Source organism: Lissotriton vulgaris, chromosome 4_1 (assembly GCF_964263255.1).
Source record: "Lissotriton vulgaris chromosome 4_1, aLisVul1.2, whole genome shotgun sequence".
In the NCBI taxonomy this organism is placed as follows: domain Eukaryota; kingdom Metazoa; phylum Chordata; class Amphibia; order Caudata; family Salamandridae; genus Lissotriton; species Lissotriton vulgaris.
The window spans coordinates 1,171,715,965-1,171,740,484 of record NC_141691.1 but is presented as its reverse complement, the minus strand read 5'-3'; the positions used below and the strand labels follow the sequence as shown (position 1 = coordinate 1,171,740,484).

At 42.2% G+C, this 24,520-nt stretch overlaps 1 protein-coding gene across 1 annotated transcript in view; it reads left to right on the top strand.

Annotated features, from left to right (window-relative positions):
* TNFRSF11A (TNF receptor superfamily member 11a) overlaps nt 1–20,034 on the top strand; it is a 295,198-nt gene extending 275,164 nt beyond the window's left edge. The window contains exons 10-11 of the mRNA XM_086965397.1: nt 15,609–17,759; nt 19,094–20,034. Coding sequence (XP_086821523.1) covers nt 15,609–15,997 — 389 coding nt within the window. The 3' untranslated portion in view covers nt 15,998–17,759; nt 19,094–20,034. The remainder of the gene's footprint in view (nt 1–15,608; nt 17,760–19,093) is intronic.
* Nucleotides 20,035–24,520: the final 4,486 nt, after the last annotated feature.

Genomic DNA, 24,520 nt, shown 5'->3' with positions numbered 1-24,520 from the left:
TGTTTTTATCTTAGTGTCTACAGAGCAGGTGTAAATGGCTTGTCTGAATGGAATGATGGCCTGATTTCAGCTTGTAAACATTAGGCTGTGTTTCTTTCCCTGTTGTTGGCACACCAATGTAACAGAAAGGTGACACATAGACACTTACAAAACACCTACATAAATTAATAAATGCATACTTAATTAAATAATACTTACTTAAACAACTAAATAAATAAATACATATACGTGGGCTGGAACCTGATGATCATTCTTTCCTAAATATGAATCTAATACTTGCTCCTATAGTATGCTTATTGAAGCTCCCTGTACATAGTGCTGTGAATTGTTAGGACTACCCCAGGCCCCAAGTGATTTGCTCTGCCCTCACTATATACTTCACATTCTCGTTTTTATTACGTAATGTTTGAGCAAGAGGCATGTATGTATGTTAAGAGGATCTCCCGTCTTCATGTGCTACTGGCGTTGTACTGCCAATTATTGCAACGCTTGTTGAGTACATTTAAAAAAAAAGATATCTGTGTGTGTGTATATATATGTGTGTGTATATATGTGTGTGTGAGAGTGTAATTTATATGACAATAATTGTCCACTGCACATAGGATGAGTCAGCTCTCCTCCTGTTAGCATGAGATAGACGGGTTGCTGCCATTGCTAGTTATTGCAAATTTGTCTTGTTTGTCTCAAATTGCAAATATTCGTTGGTATGATGATGGCTTACAAAATGCATCTGCACAACGGCTTTAAGAGCTTTTATTGTGCTTTCAGAATAGAATCCCACTAACCCCCGTCGACACAATGCAGAAATGTTTTTGTGTACTTAAATATCCTTCACTGTCCCATTGGAGACTGGATTACACATTTCTCAGCTAGCTTGCAAGAAGCACAGGCATGTATTTCACAAACCCTCAGTTTCCCCCAGCAGACAGTTCAGAACCACCATAATTGATAACTCTAGCTAGTCGAAGGCTCTAAAATGTAAATAGAATCATTAGAAGGCTTTCCGGGAGACATCTTAACCAAGTGTGCAAATTCACAGCCCAAGATACAAAATTAGCAGTTGCTCACAGGGATCCATCAGAGACAAAATTCCAAATGAAGCCACGTCCCATGGTAAGACTGCCTAGGCCTTCGTCCCCTCCCACCTGGACGCTGGCGTGTCCGGCTTGCTTGCATCACAAGCTCCACCATTGGCTTAGGGGAACACATATTCAAACCTGCTGTTTATCTGAAATATGGTCTGATTAATGCAAAGATCATTTTAAAAACCAGCCGGTGGGAGGCCTGAGCCGGAGCCGGGCCTTGAGCATACAGATTGTCAACGTAACTGTTATATTTCAGAACAGGTCCATACCTGCAGCAGGTCCGGTCGGAATTTATTTTCACACGTCCCCGAAAATAATTCAAGTGCAGGTGAGGTGGATGATGACAGACTCACTTGACGACTAGGTGGTGAGGCCTCAGAGCAGACAGTCTCTGTCCCTCATGCGCAGCGCACGAGTCACGACCACGAGGAGGTTTGGAGGAAGGGTGACTGGCCGTGGGCCAGCCCGATTTGCCAAGCAACTAAGAAATGCCCAATCACTGAATGGCTTAACACTAAGCCACTACAGTCAGGGTCGGATTGGGATCACAATTTGGCCCGGGCACTGACGAAAAAGTGGCCCACATTAAGGGGGCGTGGCCTACATGTAAGGGGCGTGGCCTACATTTAAGGGGTGTGGTCTATATTTAAGGGGCGTGGCCCACATTCGAGGGGCATGCCCTTTCATGAAACACCATTTGGTTACTCTTTGAGGTCTAATTTGTAGACAAATATTTAGTAAATTAAGCCTTTTAAAGCTTACAGAGCAAGTAACATTGGTAAAGACTAGGAGCACTGCAGTTCAGATAACTGAATACTTACTTGCAGTCTTAACGCCCTGCACAATGTCGTTGGATACTCTTTCCTAACCAGCTATGTCCTAGACTCTAATCATCACATAAACCAGAAATCTAGTACAAAGTCAAGGAGAAAGGGTAAGACTGGAATCTCTGGGAATAGAACATGTAATAACAAAAGTAAGAATTCACAAACGAGGAAAAGGCAGTCTGGGGTGTAAAGAATGCTGAAAAAATGTATCTGTACAATCTAGTCATACATTTATTTCACAGTCAGCAGGTGATGTCTATATACAAAAAACACAGTTTTATTCATATCTGTTGCTGCCTTAAAGTCTGGGCCATGGGGAGACTGAGGATTACTCAATCAAAAGATCCTGCAGCAATGCACTTTTTTTTGCAACGAAGTCAATAATGTCATCAGTTTTCAACTGAGACAGCACATTCCATTCAACTGACATGAGCATAAAGGCTTCAAGGTTTTCCTGACCAATTTGGTTTCTTAGGCGGGTTTTGATGCACTTCAGTTTGGAAAAACTTCTCTCACAGGCTACTTGTGTACAGGATAAGGCCAAGACATATTTGTATGCCAAATACAAATGCCGATAGGCACTGCTGAAAAGAAGGTATTTTTTCAAGATAGAGTAACAACAGACAGCACAGTCACGGCAAGTATTGCACTTTGTTGGCCCAGCCTCAGGTTTTTTGTCAAATTCTTCTACTTGAAGTGGTTTGTCTTCATTAATCTGGTCTTCTCTGTCGTACTCTTCAGGTAGTGTCCTTTTTAAATTTGACCATTTAGCAGCAAAATCCTGAAGTTCTTCCTGCAAAGTCTGCACATTTATTGAGCTATCTATGTTTTGCAACAAGGAGCAAAGTCTCACAAGAGCATTACCTGGGAGAGTCTGATTGAAGTTCTTTGGGTCTAGGCATTCTATATCTGCTGCCAAAGTGAAGTGTGTCTTGAAACGAGTGGTCAGACTTTGAATAACTTGGTCCATTACTGTATTATGCACCCCAATACGAAATCGATCTTTAGCTAGGGTTATAGGCTCATCCTTTGTGCTCATCCCAGGCATCTTTTTAAAGGACAATCTCCCTTCTGGAAGTGTTGTTTGTACTTCTTGGTCACAGTTCCTTTCTGCTAAACCTTTGTTGGCCCACTCTGAAAATGTTGTGGCAGCAGAGTACACAGCATCAAAATTGCGGGAATCTGTGGCAAGGAGTTTTACAGTGTCTGACACCATTCTCTGTGCTTGCAGGATATCCATTCCACTTGTTTGGAGATACTTAGACAGTGGTGTGGTTGAAGCAAAAATGCGAAGATACAATTGGGCTGTTAGGACTGTTTGAAATTTACATAGTCCCTCAGCAAATTGTAAGGCTTGGCACCGTACATTTGGAATAAATCTAAGATTGTCAGATGAAATCTTATGAAAGACTTTGACCAAATCAATAAACATAGCATTGGCAGGGTTATTGAAAGAGCCAAAAACTTTCTTGAGAGCAGCATCTTTTGCCCACCTTCTTGTTTCTCCAATGATCTGGACTGTCCGGCTATCCTTTGCCAGCTCACGCCACACATCCATCCGCTTATATGACTCCCGGAGAAAGACTGCACAAGAGTGTAGCAGTCCAAAGAGAGAGGTGGACGCTGTAGATGCTTGGGTCACCTCAATAAGGACAAGGTTTAACACATGTGCATAACACCAGACGTGTATGTGATTTGGAGATTCTTTGCTTAGCCAAGTACTGAGTCCATTGTACTGGCCTTGCATGTTGGAAGCACCATCAGTCGAATTTCCAATGCACTTAGCTATGTCAAGACCATTTTGTTGAATTGCAGTTTGTACCAACTCGAACAATCCTTTTCCAGTTGACAAAGTGCAATTTCTGACTGCTATTAGGCGTTCATGTACAGTGTCTGTGACATATCGGATGATAATGGAACACTGGTCAGTAATACTTATATCTTGAGTTGAGTCTATCTGGATTGAGTACATACCTGCATCGTTTATTTCTTTAGCAATGTGTCTTTTTATCAGTTTGGAAATTGTTTCTATTACATAACCAATTGTCGTCTTTGACACGAATGTCACAGATGCACCACGACCACCTTTCTGTTTTGCTTTGGAAGTGAGAGACTCAATGTGTTGTTTAAGAGGTTGGTCATATTTTGACAGCAGAAGGATGAGCTCCAGAAAGTTCCCATGATCCATTAAATCATTATCCAACTCAGACACAGACTCTGATTTCCCCCGATAGCTAAGCCCCCTTTTACCAATCAGTTTAATAACTTCAACCACACGCTCCAATATTTCTCTCCTCTTTCTGACTTGTACTGCACGAGTTGTCTGCCGAGAGAAGAGGAGAGTGGTTTTGTCAACTCCAGAAATTGTCATCAAGGTAGGCACCTAAGGAGATAAAGATGTAGGCTGAAGCAGCAGCCTGTTGAAGCAAGTTTTCTGGGCACCTGAGGGCTGGGCAGGTCTTTGCTTTGATCTCCTGCTGCAACTTCTGGATACGATCCTCCTGGTGGTGGGTGCTGTAGAGTCCAACTTGAAGTTGTCTGATGAAAGCTGCTGGCAAGCTGCTTTTATGTCCCTCGCCTGGCTAAAGTGGGTGTGGTAATCAGGAGGCGGGAAGGAAATCTATGAATTCTTACCCCCACTTCAATCCAGAAATGGTGTCTTACTGGCTGACTGAGAAAGGGGGTGTGGTCAGAGCAGTGAGACAGAAACCTATAGGCCTGCTGTTTTCACACTCATGCAGGCAGTGAGTAAGGGGTGTGTCCATATGAAGGTGAGGCAGGAGCTGGGGAGGGAAAGGAAGGCCATAAACATCAGCCAACAAGATCCCCCATTGAGGAGGGAGTCACTGGAAATTATGAATACTATGAAATGTTATCTTAGGGCAAGCTTAGACCCTCCCAGAATAACAAAAAGAACATAGAAGTAGAATGGTGCACTCAGCAAGAGGTGCCGAATGACTTAGGGGTCAGAGCGCAGCCTCCACAGCATAAGACAACCAGACAGTGAAGCACTAAGGGGAATGAAATGGAAATTTTGTATCGGAAAAGCTGTGTTAAAAATATGGACATGTTTTTATAAAGTGTCCTCTTTAATTATCATGGTCCCTTTGCAGAATCATAAAGCATGAACAAATGGTTATTTTTTATAATTTTCTTACCATTTGACAGTTTTATGTAGTGTAAATTCAGCCCAAGACAAAGGCTATTTGAGTTCTATTCATGAGTACCAATTACAGTACACATGATCTGATTTTTTATTTAAGGGCCTGGGCGAGGAAGTGATCTGCCCAGAATCACAGGCTGTTGAGCAGACCCTGGGATTCAAACTTGAATCCCCATCTCTGCAACTCTGGCGTTAGGCCACCTATGCCTATGCAAAGATAAGGAATGAAAGTGGGAGGATACTGTTCTTGCGCAGGACACAGGCCCAAGGTGACAATGGCCTACATGCTGAGCAACTAAAAAAACAGCAAGGCCCCTTTCTGTCACAAAATTATTCAAGAACTTCAGTGCAGGAGCACCTGAAAAGAAGGGAAGCCCCTGCTATTACTAACCTACTTAGCTCAAGAGCACATGAACAGCAGTATGGCCCCTGCAATTAGTAAATTAATCAACCCTTCCCAGCCCTCCAGGCCCCAGGGCAATGTCTTGGCAGGGGAGCACAATGGTAGACAGGGGAAGGCTGAGGTGAAGATGGTGGGAGTTCAAAACATCACCTAGCCCCCACAGCCAGACCCATTCTTCCACGCCCACTGTGCCCTGAATCTGAGGGGCTGTGGGCGAGATGTTAAGATTAACACCGTTTCTCGGCTGCGTGGGCCCCAGGGGGGCCGAGGTGGAAATGGCTCAAGGCCTGAGCAACACCTGGCCCCCAGGGAGGCCGATTTTCGCAGACAATCACCGCTCCCCAGCCCACCCTTGGCGTGATTGCTTTTCAGGGGCAGGGGGTGAAGTGAGGCCACAGCTAATAATCACTGCATGGCACACAGTGAAGCGCTTTCATTTCTGTCTCTGTTTCCGTGCGCTCTGTGGGCCGTTTTTTTTTCTCCCCTTCCCAAGTTCACAGAGAGCAGATAGCAGAGAGCACTCTCTGTGAACTGAAAAAGGGGAGAAAAAAAACGGCCCACAGAGGGCACTGAGACAACGGCCCTTCGGCCGTTTCCCGAATGCCCGCCTTGCCAATCCGACCCTGACTACAGTGATTGAGCATTGCTTGCCCACCACGTAAGATGCTCCCACCCCCGCGGTGAGACACTAGACTACTGGGAACAAAAGAACAGACACAGTCGTAGTACTGTTACAGGAGAGTACTACAGTACTAGTCAATCCTGACGCTGCTCTCTTTAGAGGAGAGCTGCTCTCTAAAGAGAGCAGCATCAGGATTGGACTGAGCATAAAAAAACGCCGCCAATTTTTCAGGCACTGGGGTATGCTGCATAGGCAAACTCCGTACTCTGCAGTGATTGCTTTTTAAAATCCACTGAGTTTGCTAGCTGCAGAAAGGCAGCCGGGCAAACACCACATGCGCAGTGCGCACTGTGGCGGCACTCCAGCGCCACCCAGTGTCACTGTGTGACGTCACATGAGTGAAGCTTGACACCACGGCCGCAGGGCAATAATTATCAGGCAATTTATTCGAGTGGAGCGTTAATTTATAAAACTTTTATTAACGCACCGCTCGAATAAATTGCCCAATAATTATTAGTGGGGCAACGCCCCACCGCCCAAATGGTAAAACCGCCACTGAGTATTAGTTAAAAAATTCGACATTGACCTAGGCATTTTACTTGGACCGATTTCTGGGTGGGCTCTTGATTTCCTCTTCCCTATACTTCAACAGTGACAGGGCATGTGGAGTTTTTTTGCTGAACCAAGAGAGGGGGCCAAGCCTAACCAGCCCAGCACATGCCCAGTAGGCCTGGTCTTTGCTCTGGCACGTGGTCCTGGGCGCGTCCTGTGCAGCGTGAGAGTAGTGCTGCTCTTGTGCACCCGTTGCTGATGTCCCCCGCTTCCTGGCAGATGAGGATTCTGTACAATAGAGTCCAGTTGAGGGTGTCCGGCTCTGCAGGTGGCGAGTGCTGCTCTTATGCACCCCCCTGCTGATGTCCCCACCTCCTGGCAGATGAGGATTCTGGGCAATAGAGTTCAGTTGACCACATTCCGCTCCATGGGTGGCGAGTGGTGCTCTTATGCACCCACTGGTGATGTCCCCCAACTCCTGGCAGATGAGGGTTCTGGGCAATGGAGTCCAGTTGAGCGTGTCCCGTTCTGCAGGCGGCGAGTGCTGCTCTTATGCACCTGCTGCTAATGTCCAATGCCTCCGGGCAGATGAGAATTCTGGGCAATGTAGTATTGTAGAGTGTGTCATGTGCTGCAGGCAGCAAGTGCGGCTCTTATGCACCCGCTGCTGATGTTCCCCGCCTCCTCGAAAATTAGTATTCTGGGCAATGGAATCGAGTTGAGGGCATCCTGTGCTGCCAGCAGCGTGTGTTGCTCTTATGGACCCACTGCTGATGCCCTCCACGTCCTGGCAGATGAGTATTCTGGACAATGAAGTCCAGTTGATCGCATCCCCTATTGTTGCCAAATCATACAAATGTACATTGAGTGGACTCTGGCCCTGCCCAGAGGAGTGTTTCTCTCTCACCGCATGCTATTTGCTGTTTGATGGATGGTTCTGCAGCCTATGTAGGGCTTGCATTGCAATGCATAAAAGGGTATTTTACATCTAAAAAGTACACAGAGTTATCACACACTATATTCTTTATCTGAAAAGATGTAAATAGGAATTAATTCTTTTTTATTTAGTTTTTTCCACTGCAGCAGGCTTTTTTTTAAAATGTTTTAGCCAGGTATTATGTGAGGGTCACCCAACATGTATGTTTACAGGCACACACACACAGACACATAAAGGCACACAGTCTAGCTACTTAAAATTAAACAAGCACTGGCAATGCCAAAAAGTCTGGCTTTAATGGAGTAGTACCTGAAAACAAAGGCATGCTCACATGCAGTTTGCATGTATTAGTGTATAATAGCCAGACCTATTGGCTTTACAAGTGCTTTATTAATAATGTTGCAACTCTCCAAATTAGCAGATCCTTACAATTTGACAAACGAGAAGTCCATCTCGCGATATGATTTTTAAAATGGTTACTTGAAAAGTAATCGGAACCTGCAGCAAAGGAAGATATGCTATCTTGATTTTGTTTGGTAACATCTAAGCAGAGGAAAGAGAACCACAGCCATCGAAGATTTAGTTCTACGGGTAGAGGATACCTCTTCATTGATATCTAAAGATCCGATTTCTATATGGATGACTTATTCTGGTCAGTTTTGAATGGTGCGCAAGCACTTTTTCATCTAGGCTTTTCCCACCAAAGGCACACAAGAATTCATCATCATTCATCTTCGTAGCATTGAGCACTGTTTCTCAGTTTTATGCACTCATGTTTTTTTTTATTTTTTAACAGATTCGTATATGCTAGTCTGCTTTTGTTGATAGCAAGTAAAGGTTAATTCCGTCTTTCCTAGCTATGGCCCTCAGCTGTCGATGTTTTAATCTGACTTCTGAATCAAACCAGTGTTGAATATGGTGATTCTTCTGTGATTTATTAACGTAGATGTCATCGTTTAGCTTTTTTCAACAATTCTCGTGGAAGCGAGTTAACCACATTTATTATGCTAAAGAAGAGTTACCGCATATCATATTTTTCCATTTTATTTTAAATCCTGAGGTACCAATCATGGCATAAAATGTACAAACACAAATCAAAGATTACGTAATGGTATGATTTGTGTGGGCCAGCGAGTTGACAATGTTCTTCCTTTTCAAAGAAATCACCCCTAGCTCAAGTCTCTCTGGGAAATGATCTTTAATGGAGAAAGTCGACCAGTAGCTAAACAATTTTCCATTGAAAAGTTTAGATGAAGTATTATTTGTGATTTACCCTGATAGCAGAAAAAAAATCTGGATTGTTTGGCTCGACTCGCCAATTACTCGTGCCTTAAGTCTCCATATAGTGATATCCACAAAAAACACAATTCGTGTCAACCTACTTGATTTAGCTCAGTGCTCCAGATCGATGCTGCTGGAAGGGTAATCACCATTTCTATTTAATTTAAGATTATGCTGCAGTTGATAAACCACCATCCAAGTGCTTAATTTGTAATAAGATAAGTGCGGGGCTGCCGTCAGGAGGCCACTGCAGCTGGCACCGCCCATTGCCCCTGCCAGTGCTGCCAATGAGAGTAACAACACAACTACTATCACACTCCCACAAGTGTCACGGTATGAACTATTCCAGGCCACCAGATCTATAAGAATGGCTTGGGGAGCAGGTATCAGTCATGTTATTAATGTGTATTGAATTAATAATGGGAGGGAGCAAGGAGAGAGGTGCTACAGTGAACATCCACAGCGACGCTGCTGAGAGATGTATGTGTGGGAGGGGCAGTGTGTGAGGGAGGCACAGACCTTGACTTCACAAACCCTAGCTGCACACAGATGTGCGTGAGGAGGACAGAGACCCGATTTAGTTTAAGATCTCATTCATCATGATTTCTAAACATCCAGGAATGTTGAAAATAATTGTGGTAAGAAAAGTTTGATGCAATAACCTCATTATGTCTCCCTTTCTAGGAAACATGAATATGAATTTTCCCCACAGAACTTTCAAAGACAGCCTGCAGGTTTGCATCCCTTCTATTACACACCCGGACGGCCTCTGCCCACAACCTGCCGTGTTCACAACGCTCCCGTCAGCAGGAGCTCTGGCACTCAGGCGCTAAGGGCGGGAAAGCCAGGGACACTTGAGGCCAGCAGGGGTGGGGCAGAGACAGTCACGGGCGAGGCTAGCACCTGACTTGTGACTGGCTCTCTCTCCAATCTGTATACCAGTCCCGTTTGAAGCTACCAGGTGTGCTGGTCAGTAGGATATGGGCACCCTATTGGTTAACATTGGCCAGGGGTGGCCGGGAGTTGGGAGTCCTCTCGGCTCCCGGTCCACGCGCTTTATCTGGGCAATTTTCGGCGGCCCCCTGGAGGCAGAATCGTCGGTAAAAGAACCTACCGACATCGGATGTTGTGAGGCTCCGGTGGGATGTATTTTGCTCTCTCGGGAGCGTCTGCACTGGCCGTACTCTGATGCGAAGTCCGGGAAGAAAAGCCAGCGAGGGCTAATATGGCGGCCGGAGTCCACCCTTCGACGAGAGACGGCTTGACCCCTCTGATCAGCGTGGCCTCCACAGACGCTTGGAACACACCGGCACCTTAAGGAACGCAGCGGTGAGCCCCGCTTAGCGTGCTCGGGGTTTCTGGAGGCAGTGGTCTCTGCGGCGCTGTGCTTTCTCCTTGCCTGACCTCAACAATCCAGCGAGGGACAAGATGGCGGCCGGAGCCCACCCGTGATGAGACAGCCCGACCCCTCTGAGTAACATCGCTGCTACTGACACTCCTGAACCTTGAGGTTCCAAGAGGTGAGCCCTGCGAAGCGCGCTCGGGGTCCCTGGCGACGGTGGAGTCTGAGGCGCTTTACATCCTTAAATGCCTGACTTTAACATGGCGGCCAAAATTTGCCCTCATACGCCTGGAACTGAAGCTCCGTGTCCACCCTGCTCTCCAGGCTACAGAAGGGATTATTTGCAGCACCACACTCCGGATTGGAGAGCGTGTTCCAGCGCCGGAATTTGGTGGGAGATGCATGGGCATAATATCAATGCCCTAACTCGTGTAGCTGGCCCTAAAATTTGAATTTTTGGTTGCAAACACCGGTGAGCAAGATAGCGACTGCCCCCGAACTAAATTTTAATCTGTGACTTTGCCAGCGGCTGGTTGCTGAACCTTTACAAGCACCCTTACAAGCAGACCTGTGGTCTTTCTCCCCTGACCCTCTGGTCTCCGGATTGATCTCCTCTGCCCCAGCTCCTCATGAACGATGTGGCTGCGACTGTGCTGCGGTCTGCCCTTCTCCCCCTGGACCTGCTGGCTATGTCGGCCCTCTTCCTGGTCTCTCGGACTTGGACCTTTGTGCTCCCCGCCATTTTCTCTGTATTTCTCGCCTCTTCTTCTACCTTCCTCCTCCGCCTTTTTAGCGATCTCTGACCTCTCCCTCTGTCCTTTCGACTTTCCTATTGTCTCTCCTGTTGCCTCTGACACACTCCTCACTGTCTTATTCACCACTATCTGCTTCCCTCTCTCGTTTATCTCACATGCCTTCCCTTCTCTGTGACTCTTAGAGTATATCCAGCCCTATTCCTTCCCTATGTATATAGAGATAACTCTAATCACTAGTATATGCAGTAGACCTTTCTACTCTCTACCATACCTATGTGACTCTTAGAGTATATCCATGTGTACCCTTACCCTATGTATATAGAGATAACTCTAATCACTAGTTTATGCTGTAGACCGTTGTGCTCTCCACCATTTCTATGTGACTCTTAGAGTATATCCATGTCTATCCCTTCCCTATGTATATAGAGATAACTCTAAAGACTAGTCTCCTATGTGACTTTTAGAGTATATCCATGTGTATCCCTTCCCTATGTATATAGAGATAACTCTAATCACTAGAATATGCAGTAGTCCGCTATGCTCTCTACCATTCCTATGTGACTCTTAGAGTATATCCAGTCTTACCCCTTCCCTATGTATATAGAGATAACTCTAATCACTAGTATATGCAGTAGTCCGCTGTGCTCTCTACCATTCCTATGTGACTCTTAGAGTATATCCATGTGTTTCCCCTCCCTATGTTGATAGAGATATCACTAGTATAGGCCTAGAGTGTATCCATTTGTATCTCCTCCTTGTGTGACTTTATCTCTTGTACATTTGCAATTTTTTCTGTTTGTACCTTTTTTGTAACGCATGTAATCCTAAATCCGTATGCTTTCAACTGGTTCTTATGTAATGCAAACATTTGCAATCTTTTTACGCATGTAACCGTCAGTCCTTATGTTTTCAACTGGATCCTATGTAAAGCGCTCTGACACCTTCGGGTAAAGTTCGCGCTATATAAAATTGCATAAATAAATAAATAAATAGATAAATAAACACTGCTCTTCAGCCACCCCACCTCTGCTCAGTCCACACTGCCTATCACCCATCAATGGTCTATTTGTGATGAGGCCCAGAATGCGGGTTCTGCTCTGTATTATTGTTTACTGTGCGCCGAATCTTGTGGAGGAAGCCAGAGCTACCCCGGTGATGCCACCATGCTACAAAAATAAAAGTAGCGTGCGTTGGTTCGGCAATGGGCATGGTATGAGGACTCACTGCTTAGTACTACTTACATTTACACTCGTGGTCAGCCGGGGCCGCAGGGCACTGCCTTTAGTAACTGATAAGCCGCCTGGTGCTGCTACTTCTGTGCTGCCTGCCCCCAATGTGCTCTGGCTGATGACTCGGGAGCGGATGTGCCGGGGCGTGGCAATCAGAAATAAATGTGCACGCAGTGTGCACAACCAAATCCAGCCCAGCCCAATCAATGTCTGACTCCCGCCCACCAACGGCAAATCTGAATTAAGGGCCGCCATGAAGCCATCACATATATCATTAATGCAGCAGCAATCTGTGCTCAATGAATGCAGTCTCCGGGACTCCGGCTCACATTCACACTCAGTGATTTAACCGAAGCACTCTCGGGACTCGGGAGACCGCCTGAGAAGTTAGAACAACACTCTGCGCAGACTTAGTAAACTAACATCATGTCATATGTGACATACAGTTGTGCAGACGCGTGTAGACGCAGCCCTGAAAAGTAAATGCCGGTGCTAAGCACCGGACAGCACAGGCACAAATGAAGCACTGCACCATCCTCAGTTTTCACTGGTCAAACGAAGTAGGAATAGCAAGAAAGGAATATGGTGGGAGTAATCATGAAGGAACTAAGATGCACAATAAAGAAAAATAAACCACTGCCCATACCATCTCCTTGAGGGTAAACTATTTATTTGCTTAATAAATGTTAATCAGATAACTGAAACTAAAAATCCCTCAGACTGTACTGGTCTCAACTGGTGTCTGCATTATTCACATTCTCCAGAATGAGGGAAATATGATATAGGTGACATATTTAAATTATATTTAATCCAGTCCAGAAGAATAAACTTTATGAGTTTCCTGTAGAGCTTAGGTCTCATTCACCCAATGTTGACGGTCATAATCTTGTTATAACACAAAATAAGAGTGTCTGATTCCCTTCCCAATGGGGTGCCTTTTTTGATAAATGTATTGGCAGGTCCCTTTTATGGTTTTCCTGTTCTAATGTCTTACATTCATCCACCCCCATTTAGTCATACCAGAAATGCTCTCAAATAATTTTGCAGACTCTTGGGGGAATAACTATGTAACCTGGGTATTGTTTAGAGGGTGAAATCCTGGCATCTTATCTAAAATACTCAGGCCTTCCTCTTATCCCAGCCCTCGTGCCAAAGAATGAAGTTGGTTTACTGAAAACACAGCACAGGTTGTTAGGAACCTGTGATCTCTTTAAGGACACCCTCAGTTATGCAAAAGGTAATTTACATTTATAAGTAATTTATATGTGTAATTTACTCTTATGCTTTAGAGCAACTCCACTACATTTGGCTATTCACAAAATCGGAGTGTAAAGTTACCCAAAAGCGTAGACTTGCATGTCTCTACCCCCTGAAAAAGGGGCTAGAGCCAAATGTATGAGTCTAAGATACTACTGTCAAAAATGAAGCAGTAGTAAGTCTAGCACCACATATGACCAACCACTGTTACTGCAAAACCCTCTCAGAAAAGCTAATGGTGGTACGGTCTTAAAATAAAATCCCTTATGAAATAATGTCAAATTAAAATATTTAAAATAGTAAAAAATGTAAATAAATAGAATTTAATGTTAAATATCTGAAAATAAAACATATTCATTGTTTAATTATAACATACATTAATTAAAGTTTTTGCATTATACATTAATTTAATTTTATTTTTTATTAAAATATAATTAAATAAATGTTCGTTCATGCTTTACTTTTAATACTTGATAATGCCTAATTTATAAAAATACTTTACGTGGAAATGTATTTATTTAATTTAAATGTCTTCAAATTATTTGTATTTAATTTAATTGAAGATTGCATTCAAAATGTTGTTTTACTTTAAAAATACATCCATAAAACAATTTACATTAGTATTTAACATATTTTTTCTAATTTATTTTCAAATGTAATACTCTTTTACTTTTCCCTCTACTTTGTTATAAGAGATTTACACCATGACTGTGGAATGTCACTAATAAAAAATGTAAGGAAAAGTAAAAAAAAGTTTATTTAACCGAAAACTAATTGTAAAAATATTTGTATTAATGTTATGTATTTCTTTTAAATATAGGACAAAAGAATGCCACAGTACTATTAACTTCATTTTGAATTAAAACGTTAACTTAAATGTATTAAATCAAAAATATTTTTCTGACATTTATTTTAAATATACATTTCCATCTATAGTAAAAACAAGTTCATTTTATGTATTATTCCTTCAGAATTATTACAAATGAGCTGTAAAATTTATTTAAACTGAGTAGTAATTAAAAGGGCTTTTAATCAAAGTTAATTTTACAATAATTTATAAATCCAAAATGGTTGTTAAACATTTCATAATTAAACAAATATGGTTTATGTTTGGATCTGTTAACATTACATTTTTCTTATTTATATTTGTAAGTATTTTAATATCACATTATTTTCAATGGGCTTTTACTTTAAGTCCCCCACCTCAAATAATTGCTATGGGAGAGTGTTGCAGTATCAGTGGTTGGCCACGTGTGATGTTGGACTTATTCCAGCTTTGAGCTGGAATAATTTACTTTTGTAGCTGTTTTTGGCTGTACTAACTTTAAAAGTGCAGTTTGTGAACCACAGTTGACTTACTCTTGTGTGGGAGGATGTCTGTCCCTCCAAAAAACCCTCCCTAACCCTCTAAATCCCTTCTAACTTCTCCATAACCTCCTTCCATTTAGTAGCTCGAATCCGCAATTACGATGCAACCTCACATGGTGCGGTTCTAGACTCCCATTTCCCCATGGGAGCTTGTGCGGCAGTCATAAACCGGCTGCAGCACAAGTTCCCATAGAGAAAAAAAGAGCCACTGTAAATCCCTGCACCGTGTGGCAGGCACCTCACGGTGCCTGCCACACGGTACAGGGATTTACAGCTCGGCCCCCAACCAGTGGCCGTGGAAAGAGGGGGACCCTGCTAGGTGCCCCAAAAGTCACTTTCCGACAGGCTTTCCATGTCGGAAAGCCCGACATGGAAAGCCTGTCGGAAACAGACATCATAATCCTGATGGTGGAAATGCTGTCTGTAATTGATTATGTTTCGGTTTTCGACTGGCCGACGGGCTCTTTGAGTCAATTGGAAGCAAGCCGGATTGACCGGCTGGTTTGATTACCGACTGCTGTAATCATAATACGGCAGTCAGAATTCAAACCAGGGATGTCGATCGGAAAGCCTCCTACATGCAGAGGCAATCAATTCAATGATATATGCAAACTGTGCAATCTAAATTATGCTCACCCAAAAAGTAGCAGTATTACCTTCGTCGTGCCAGGTACTGTGTTGAAAACATTAAAATTGCCAGCCTCGCCGGGATTGCATACGTGCAAGGGTACAGTAAACGCTCCATTTGTATACTGCTGACCTGATTTTTTTCTATTTTTTTTTTCAGGCAATGTGACTGGAAATAGTAACTCTACCTTCATCTCAAGTGGACAAGTCATGAATTTTAAGGGAGATATAATAGTTGTTTATGTGACTCAGAACTCCCAAGAAGCATCGACTACCACAGGAGCGACTGATGGCAACATAGGAAATCCAGTGCAAGAGGAAAACCAGAGTCACAGTGACAGCTTTGTTGGGAACACTCAGCAAAGCAAGGAGAAATGTGTTGTCCTACCCTTGGAGGGCGGTGTACCTAGTGCATCATTAGACTTTGAGACAGGCCTAGGGCCTACGGTTCAAGAAGGATCACCAGGAATCAACAACACGTGCCACAACAGTCCTGGTGTGGTACTACCTGTGCAAGAAGAAGGAAAACCAAAACCTTTTATACAATGAATTGTGGAAGGCAGGAGCCACATTTTTGTGTTCAGTACCCTTTTCAAGCAAATACTTCAGCATATGCTGTAGCATTCAGCAGCCTCTTACAATCTCTTTAGAAACTACCTTGATGCACTTGTGGAAAATGCAACAGGAAACTGAAATCTTGAATGGCACTATAATTGACAATGATGATGACTCTCTGTTAGTGACGTCAACATAGGAGCCCAGGACATCAATGCAGTGTGTTGTGTCCTGTTTGTTCTCTGATACCCTACCAGAAATAAAGTGTGTAGAATGTTCAAAGAGTGCACACTGCCCACTTCTCAACCCATCTCTAGGAATTGTTTTATAATGAGTTTTAGATGAAAAACATATCTCAGGAGCTGTAGACTGAAAAATATTCTGAGCATCAAGGGTTATTTAGGTGCAAATGTATTCGCTCATGCCCTTTTATCAAACGTTTTAAAACGTAGTTGTAGTTAGGTTACACTTTCACAGGAAAACTATTTTTTGAGGATAATGGCATTGGCCTGTTTTCCATTCTAAATGAAAAATTTTCTGGAGAGGAAAGATTTTACCACCTTAGAACCTCTTCTAGATTTTACATGGCTTAGTGTGAGCGTGAAATGGAAGAAAAGTTATGGAGAGCCTGAAATGAGTATATTTTTGAGAACATTAACATCTTCATAGGTGTTTTTGCTTAAGCGTAGAACAAAATGATGGAATATATTTACCTCAAACTTTCCATGAGGGCAGTGTGTGGACAGTGTAAGTTATTTTATACTTTTATTAAATTCCCCTATATTTAGTATTGTACACAGTGCTTTAAATGGGAAGACACTGTCCCGTAATATGCACCTACATTCCTTTAATTTAAAAAAGAAGTTACCTGTACCTCTCAGCGCTGCTTCAATACTTTTCATAGGAGGGTACCATAATTTCTCAAGAGTAAACATGTACTCTAAATAGTGAGTAACTGCACTTCTATATTTCCATTTAAAGCACTGATAATACAGCTGGGTGGGTCATTTCATGCTGCATTGGCATGTTCATAGGTTTAAATCCTTTAAGTGAGAATCACAAATGTAAATGACTGATTCACAAATCTAAATTTGTGCATGCCCTGAAAATGAAATCCCCCTACCATACAGGCATTGGTGATCCCTCCCCATCCCATTGGTGAGATGGTGCCTAAGGTTAAATATGCCCTCAGTTTCTCAAAAATACTTTTACAAGTTGAAAAGCTGACTCATAAAGTTATGTGTGTGACTCCTGTTACCCCCACATCTCACAATTATGAGATTTGTGATAAATATAGGCATGTCAAACCTGCCAGTATTTATGTGGGGGACATTCCCAGTTCAAAAACATACACATTCTTGTGTGGAAAGCACCAGAATCCTCAAGTTACTCCCCAAAAGCTCGTAATTGGGTGGGATTTATAGCACCCAAAAAAAATCTGACTAGGCAGGGTTGAATTTTATCAGATGCGATAACATAACACCCATTACTAGGTTTATCATAATGAGTCTTTGAGTGAGGTTGACCTCTCTTGCTACTCAATTCATTTATTCTGAACTTCAATTATGTACAAAAAATGAAAAGTTATAGAAAGCATATGACTAGCACACAAGGCATTATTAGAGATTTGCTACCATTCCTATCAAAAGAAGCGGCATGGCTGAAGAACATTTTTTGTGCGAGGCCAGTTACAGTAAGCAAATTAACCTATAAATACCCCCTCATACCAGCACTGTTCATTCCTCACATGACATCAGTACTCAGAGGAAGGGGTCCCAGCAAGAGTAACTGGTAATGTAAATAATAACAAAAATTGAATAATCACAAAAAGAGTTAATCCGTCCACATTGTTTTATTCACAATGGGGATGTATACTGGATATACTGGACACTTTAATAAATAAGCGGTTGTGCAGTGCCCCAGGAAGGGAGGGGGGTGTGTGATCATGTGAGGATGACGTGATGGGAGGGAATTAGTGACAATTCAATCAACAAATTGAAACCGTTTAGTTCACGAGTTGCATACTATGTACAAAACAAAGGACCCTAGGTTCAAATTATAAATCAAAACATATCATACTCCACAAAGTACAATCAATGAAACATTGGGGCGTGAAGTTGATAATGAAAAGCAGGCGGTTGTCAACATTTCGACCCTCGAGAATACGCAGGTATTGATGCTGTCCTTGCAGTGGGGTCTTCATCAGGACAAGGCACGGGGCGGGCAACCTTAGTAGCATAACATCATGGAATGAGTTGTTAGAAGGGAGTGCTGCGTCCATAAAAAGAATTTGGCAAACTATCACCCGTCTGAGATCGGGGAGAAAAGGGGTCCACCGGACACACGATGGTGATAAATCCGACGCCGAGTCAATCGCGGAACGCGAGTGGGGATTCAGTGCCAGATTGACTCGGCGTCGGATTTATCACCATCGTGTGTCCGGTGGACCCCTTTTCTCCCCGATCTCAGACGGGTGATAGTTTGCCAAATTCTTTTTATGGACGCAGCACTCCCTTCTAACAACTCATTCCATGATGTTATGCTACTAAGGTTGCCCGCCCCGTGCCTTGTCCTGATGAAGACCCCACTGCAAGGACAGCATCAATACCTGCGTATTCTCGAGGGTCGAAACGTCGACAACCGCCTGCTTTTCATTATCAACTTCACGCCCCAATGTTTCATTGATTGTACTTTGTGGAGTATGATATGTTTTGATTTATAATTTGAACCTAGGGTCCTTTGTTTTGTACATAGCATGCAACTTGTGAACTAAACGGTTTCAATTTGTTGATTGAATTGTCACTAATTCCCTCCCATCACGCCATCCTCACATGATCACACACCCCCCTCCCTTCCTGGGGCACTGCACAACCGCTTATTTATTAAAGTGGCCAGTATATCCAGTATACATCCCTATTGTGAATAAAACAATGTGGACGGATGAACTCTTTTTGTGATTATTCAATTTTTGTTATTATTTACATTACCAGTTACTCTTGCTGGGACCCCTTCCTCTGAGTACTTAGTCAGCCCAGGTCCCAGTGACTATGTTTGGGTAAACCCCCTAATAATACATCACATGACATCAAGCTCGACATCAGTGATCATGAAAGAAGCATTTTACATTTTTTGGGGACATGATTCTGATGTTTGGTAAATACAGGGTTTTGCTGTTTATTTTGTGGGTAGACCTATATTTCTATATGGTACTTAACTCTAACACCTACATTTCTAAGACTGCTATTATACTTGATATTTTCGGTGCAAGGCATCTCTATATAGAAAGTGCCACTGCCATGTGACAACTGAATTTTAATACTGCTGTCCAAATGTACATTTGCACTGAAGAGATATTTATATATTAAACGTCCAGCTAAGGTTTAAGAACAGTTTTTCCAAAATGGCCTACTAAATACCCATTTCTGGGATAGGGAACATCCGGCTTTAAAAACTCATGCTACATTCTAAGAAATGCACTTAATTTCAGACTTAACAGGTTTTGCATGTGTGTGTTTGTGTAAGTATGCCTGTGCATGTGCGTGTTTGCATTGAAAATAAATGTGGACCAATTAATACATCTTACATGATTTGGACCAACTTTTATAATTAATGTGCAGTAACACATATATTACTTTGCCACAAAGATCAAAATAAATTTTGTACCACAGTGCCACCTGATTATCTTCAGAAACATATACTGATTACCATTGTTGAGGGAGGCACGAAGCATCAGGACCAAGTTAAGGATCCTCCACTCTCGCGTCATGGCCCACACTTCAGTTGGGTCACACTAAACGTCGGGTACAAAAAAAAAACTAAATAAAAGCAAAAATAAAGCTGAGCATTGCAGTGCACTGCCAAGGGACACCATTATGGAGGAAAGAATGTTTCGGTTTTAAAATGTGTGTACTTTTAAAATATATTGTTAGAAATTATTGTTATTGTTTTTTAATTTTTGTATTTTGAACATCAACAAACAAAGCTAGATTGGTGATTAAAGTTGTACAATAATAAAGTGTATCCTAACAAAATTGTATCAAATGATTCTTCGGAACAATTTACCTATTTATCTTTGTTTTCATTGATGCTTTCATCACTCCTCTGTTTTCACAGTACTGGCGTCCACCTGAACCCTCCCTTGTTACAGGGACCAGTCCCTAATCCTTGCTAAAATGTCCTAGATGTTCTGTCTTTCTCAGGCAGACCTCTGCCTCTCGCTATGTTGTTTGTGCAGACCGTACTATTGAACTGTGTCCTCCTGACCATGAGTCTAGTGCGTCCTTTTCCTAACCTACTATTGTCATCGCTGTTGAAAATAAAAAACCTGGGGGCATATTTACTAATGTTTCACACAATGAAGGGCAGCAAACAAAGTTGCTGTGCTGAGTTGTGTGAAACAGAGAGAGCAAAAATGCACCATATCTACTAAAATATGGTGTCCTTCTGCTCCTTCTTAAAGCTGGCACTGTGTGCTGCCCAGCTCCAACGCAAGCACCCTTGCACCATGCACAAAAACAATCCTTAGAGGCAATTTCCTCTTTGTATGTGTGCAGCACACGTGATGAGAGGAAATAATGACGAGAAATAAAGATATTTCCCCTCATTACGCCTCTCTGTGGTAGGAGCACCATTTGAGAACAATCCCAGATTTACAACCTTTAGTAATTAGAGATTGCGTCAAATTCCATGGACGGATACACAGGAAAGCCACCCTAGAAACACCAATCACAACAAAATGTAAACCAATGCAGTGCAAACTGCAGCATTGCATTACATTTCCTTACAAAGTCACATAAGGTGGCCATATAGCCTCTTGTGCAGCTTTGTAGGTACCGTTTAAGGACTTGTGTTGTTTTGTTACATATTGTGTCTTGCAAGGACAATACAAGTACTTAGTAAATCTCGCCCAACAGGTCAGGAAACCCAAAGTCTAACTTGTGTTTCATGCAAAATAGCAAGCAGCAAAGAAAATACTTAAAACACAATTGTCATTTCAACTGACTAGAGTTCTCTCTGGAAAAGGGGTTTTCGGAGCATGATGATAAAATACAAACATTTGAGAACAATTTATGTATGTTTTGTCTCAGTACAACTCTATGGAATTTAATCATGTGACAAAAACGTGTTTCTTTCAGCAAAACCTTAACTAATGAGCAGGTGGAAGGATTGAGGAGAAGCTATTCATGAATATAACACCAAGCTCATTATTCTCCCAAATCCAGCTTCCAATTGCCAATAATGGAAATGAGGTTACGCCTTGCAAAAATGTGCAAATGTATTACTCTGAATACAATGACTTCCTGGCATACAAGAACCATAAAACATATCTAGCATATTTTAGGATAAAGGATACTTCAGATCAATAAGAAACCAAATCCATATTTAATTATAAAATATATTGCTATACATTGTGTCATACAGATATTTATAAAACAATAACACTGCAGTTCATACATAGAAATATTTGATTGAGTTTTCTGATCACCTAATGCTCAATGGCCGTAAAGTGGCATGCCAGCTAAGGGGTTAAGAATGATAGTGAAAATGCTGAGATCATTGCTAAGGGGAGGTTGGGCTCCACCACATTAATGCCTACATTTTAAAGAGGCATCTATCTTAATTGAGATTGCTAGCTCCTTAATAAGCCATCAAACATGACAACAGGTGGATAGTAACTATATCTGCAGTGAGACCAGGGTCTTTTAATGAATTATCTTCTTCCAAATATTTGTGTTTAATTCTGAGTGTTGCATGCCTATGTGAAGGCATGGGAAGATGTCCTGGATGGGTGACCATGTCCTCCACTGTTCATGCTATCATTCTCTCTGGATTTCTCTGAGAACCCTGGAATTAGTGACAGACATTTTAGGAATAATATTCACAGAGGCAAGTATTGTTTTATTGGGAGAACTTTTAAATGTACGCTGCATTTTCAAATCAAGATTTCTGTAAGTGGTTCCATGGATTAAGAGCCTGGAAGTGCTTTTAAGGCATCTCTGAGTCAGGGAAAGCGGGTGACAAAGGTTTACTCCATCCTTATGGCCTAAATGTGTGTTGTCTCTAGAGTTACCAATCTTACAGCAAATATTACAGAACTTTATAAATTATACGATTCACTTTGCAAACAATAAGAGAAATATTTTTTACCATGAATACATTGTATTGACTCCCTACTAAATTGTCTAATGTGCTAAGATGCATATGGCAGACGACCCAGGGAGCTTCCCAAAATGTGTAATGCATGATGCCAATGCCAATGACCTGCTTATGTTAGTTAAGATGCCTTTACCCAACAGGGTGTAGGAGATAAATAGTTGTTTAAATGAAATCAAAGACTTTGAGGTGGAGGTGAGTGATTTTGGAGGTCACACTGAATTATGCGGATCTAGGCTCACTCATATGGAATTTTGTGTCTTTATTAATTCTATTATTTCTTGTGGGCAAAAGCCCAGATTTGCACATCAGAGATGGCTCCTAAATCTACTTAAATATGGAGAAGATTCATACATGCTATCAACATAATAGTATTTAAAACAGCAAAAAGGACTGATGGTGGAAATAGGCTTTCGTCCCAATTTAAAGTATAGCTATCATGTCAAGGATGGCGACAACTAGCAAAATTGACAACGGTTGGCCAAGGCAGGCAAACTGAATACTATGACTTTTTCCATCATCTATACAATTCACGCAGTGGCTTTCTTGCTCCCTGGCTGAAGATATAAATGGAGTGACATCTGTTGTATCCCAAGTCCATTATTTTTTCCAGGGAATATATTCAGCCAACAAAAGTAGAAAAAAATAAAAGTTTGCAACAGTGTATCTTCAAATCGGACATAACTCTATGTATAATGTCCTAAACTATGGCTTATTAATGTTTAATAGTTAAAATAGCTGTAATAACTCATTCCATGGGTGTCATCCAAATCAACAGACATAACATTCTATCCACGCCTTAAAGTATTTTTAGGGGATGGAGTTGCTCCCTGGTCACAGGTCTGTCCCAGGTTACCACAGTGCATCATGGTAAATACAGTTAAAAGCAATAAATGTGGTTGCTTATGTTTTGAAACACAGCCAATCCTGTTAAGCCATTCTTTTGAATTCTTCAGAAGGGCAAAGAGCCCTTTGGGGGTAACATGACCTGCTGCTTAATATCTGTGGATAACTTCCAAACAGACCTGTGACCTGTATTTGACTCCACACCTTAACAATTTATATAAGCTGCTTCCCCTTCAGGGAGCTTGTGATCAGTTTATGGAGCCCGGAGCTCTTTGGCACTCATCCACAGACACTAAGCAGCAGGTAATGTTCCCTGTAAATGACTTTTTGCCTTTCTGAAGAGTTCAGAAGAACACAGCATTTTTGTCAAGGGCTAACAGCACTGGCTGTGTTTGAAAACTCAAGTGACCACAAGAAAAATTGTAAGTTATAGACTGCCTTGAACTTCATGTACCATGGTGCATCGGGCAGGATTGTGAAAGACCGGTGACCATTGTCTGCAGTAGTTGGGGGCTTCTGCGAGAACGTGAAGTGATAAACATGCCTGCATACACGGGTTGCTCCCTAGCAGTCTGGGGAATCCAGGTCACGCTCGCCCTCACCAGGGCATGTTACAATGACCATCCTTGCCTACTGGCTAACTTTGCTTAGCTAGGAGACACCGGGTGCAGTGAGGAATCAGCTTACCAGTTGGTTCATGGCGACTGGAGGAGGTTGATGGTGCCAGGAGGGACTTTCCTCTTCTGCTGTCTTGCGACCTCTTGGAATAACCTCGGTTGTAGCCCAGTGGAATCCTGTCCTCAAGATGAAAGGGCTTGCTATACATCACTTATTCCCAGCCCACCCATATGTTCTAGATTTGGTAGCCCTTGAAGAACTAGGCTGGGCAAACTAATGTTAATGCCTAATTGAGACTATAGGAATATTCAACAGGGCAACCTGTAGACCACCTTGAAGTTGGCTCTGAAAAATGTATATCCTGATAATGACCACCCAACACACCACCAAGGGTCAAAACGTGTATATAAAAGATCATGAACATAAATGACTAGTTATGACTAATATCATTGTTTGCACTTGATTAAATAATTTGCTTTAATATCTTTAAATAATTGTCTATCCCATCATGAACCACTGTTCTCCTATGCAATGAGATTAGAGTCACTGCACAGTTCTACCACATCATCTTTCTATTTTCTCAAAGCAAAAGGAAGGGGTCTGGATGCCTTCAGGTGCTTTTGAACCCATCAACTCTATGTAATGGTCATGATAAAGGGTACCCAAAGCAACTCATACTGTCATTTTGATTTGAGAAGGTCAACAAGAACTGTTGAGAAAATGGCAGTGATGGATATAGACACTCCTCCACCTTAACCCGAGATTGTACGAAATAGAGGTAAATACACATCCCTTGCCAAAGAAAAGTAACCTGTAGTAAATGGCAAAATCAATTTGATAGTGAATAGATTGTATGATTGTATAAACCTGCCTCTCGATTGAACATGGTGGAGCAGCAGA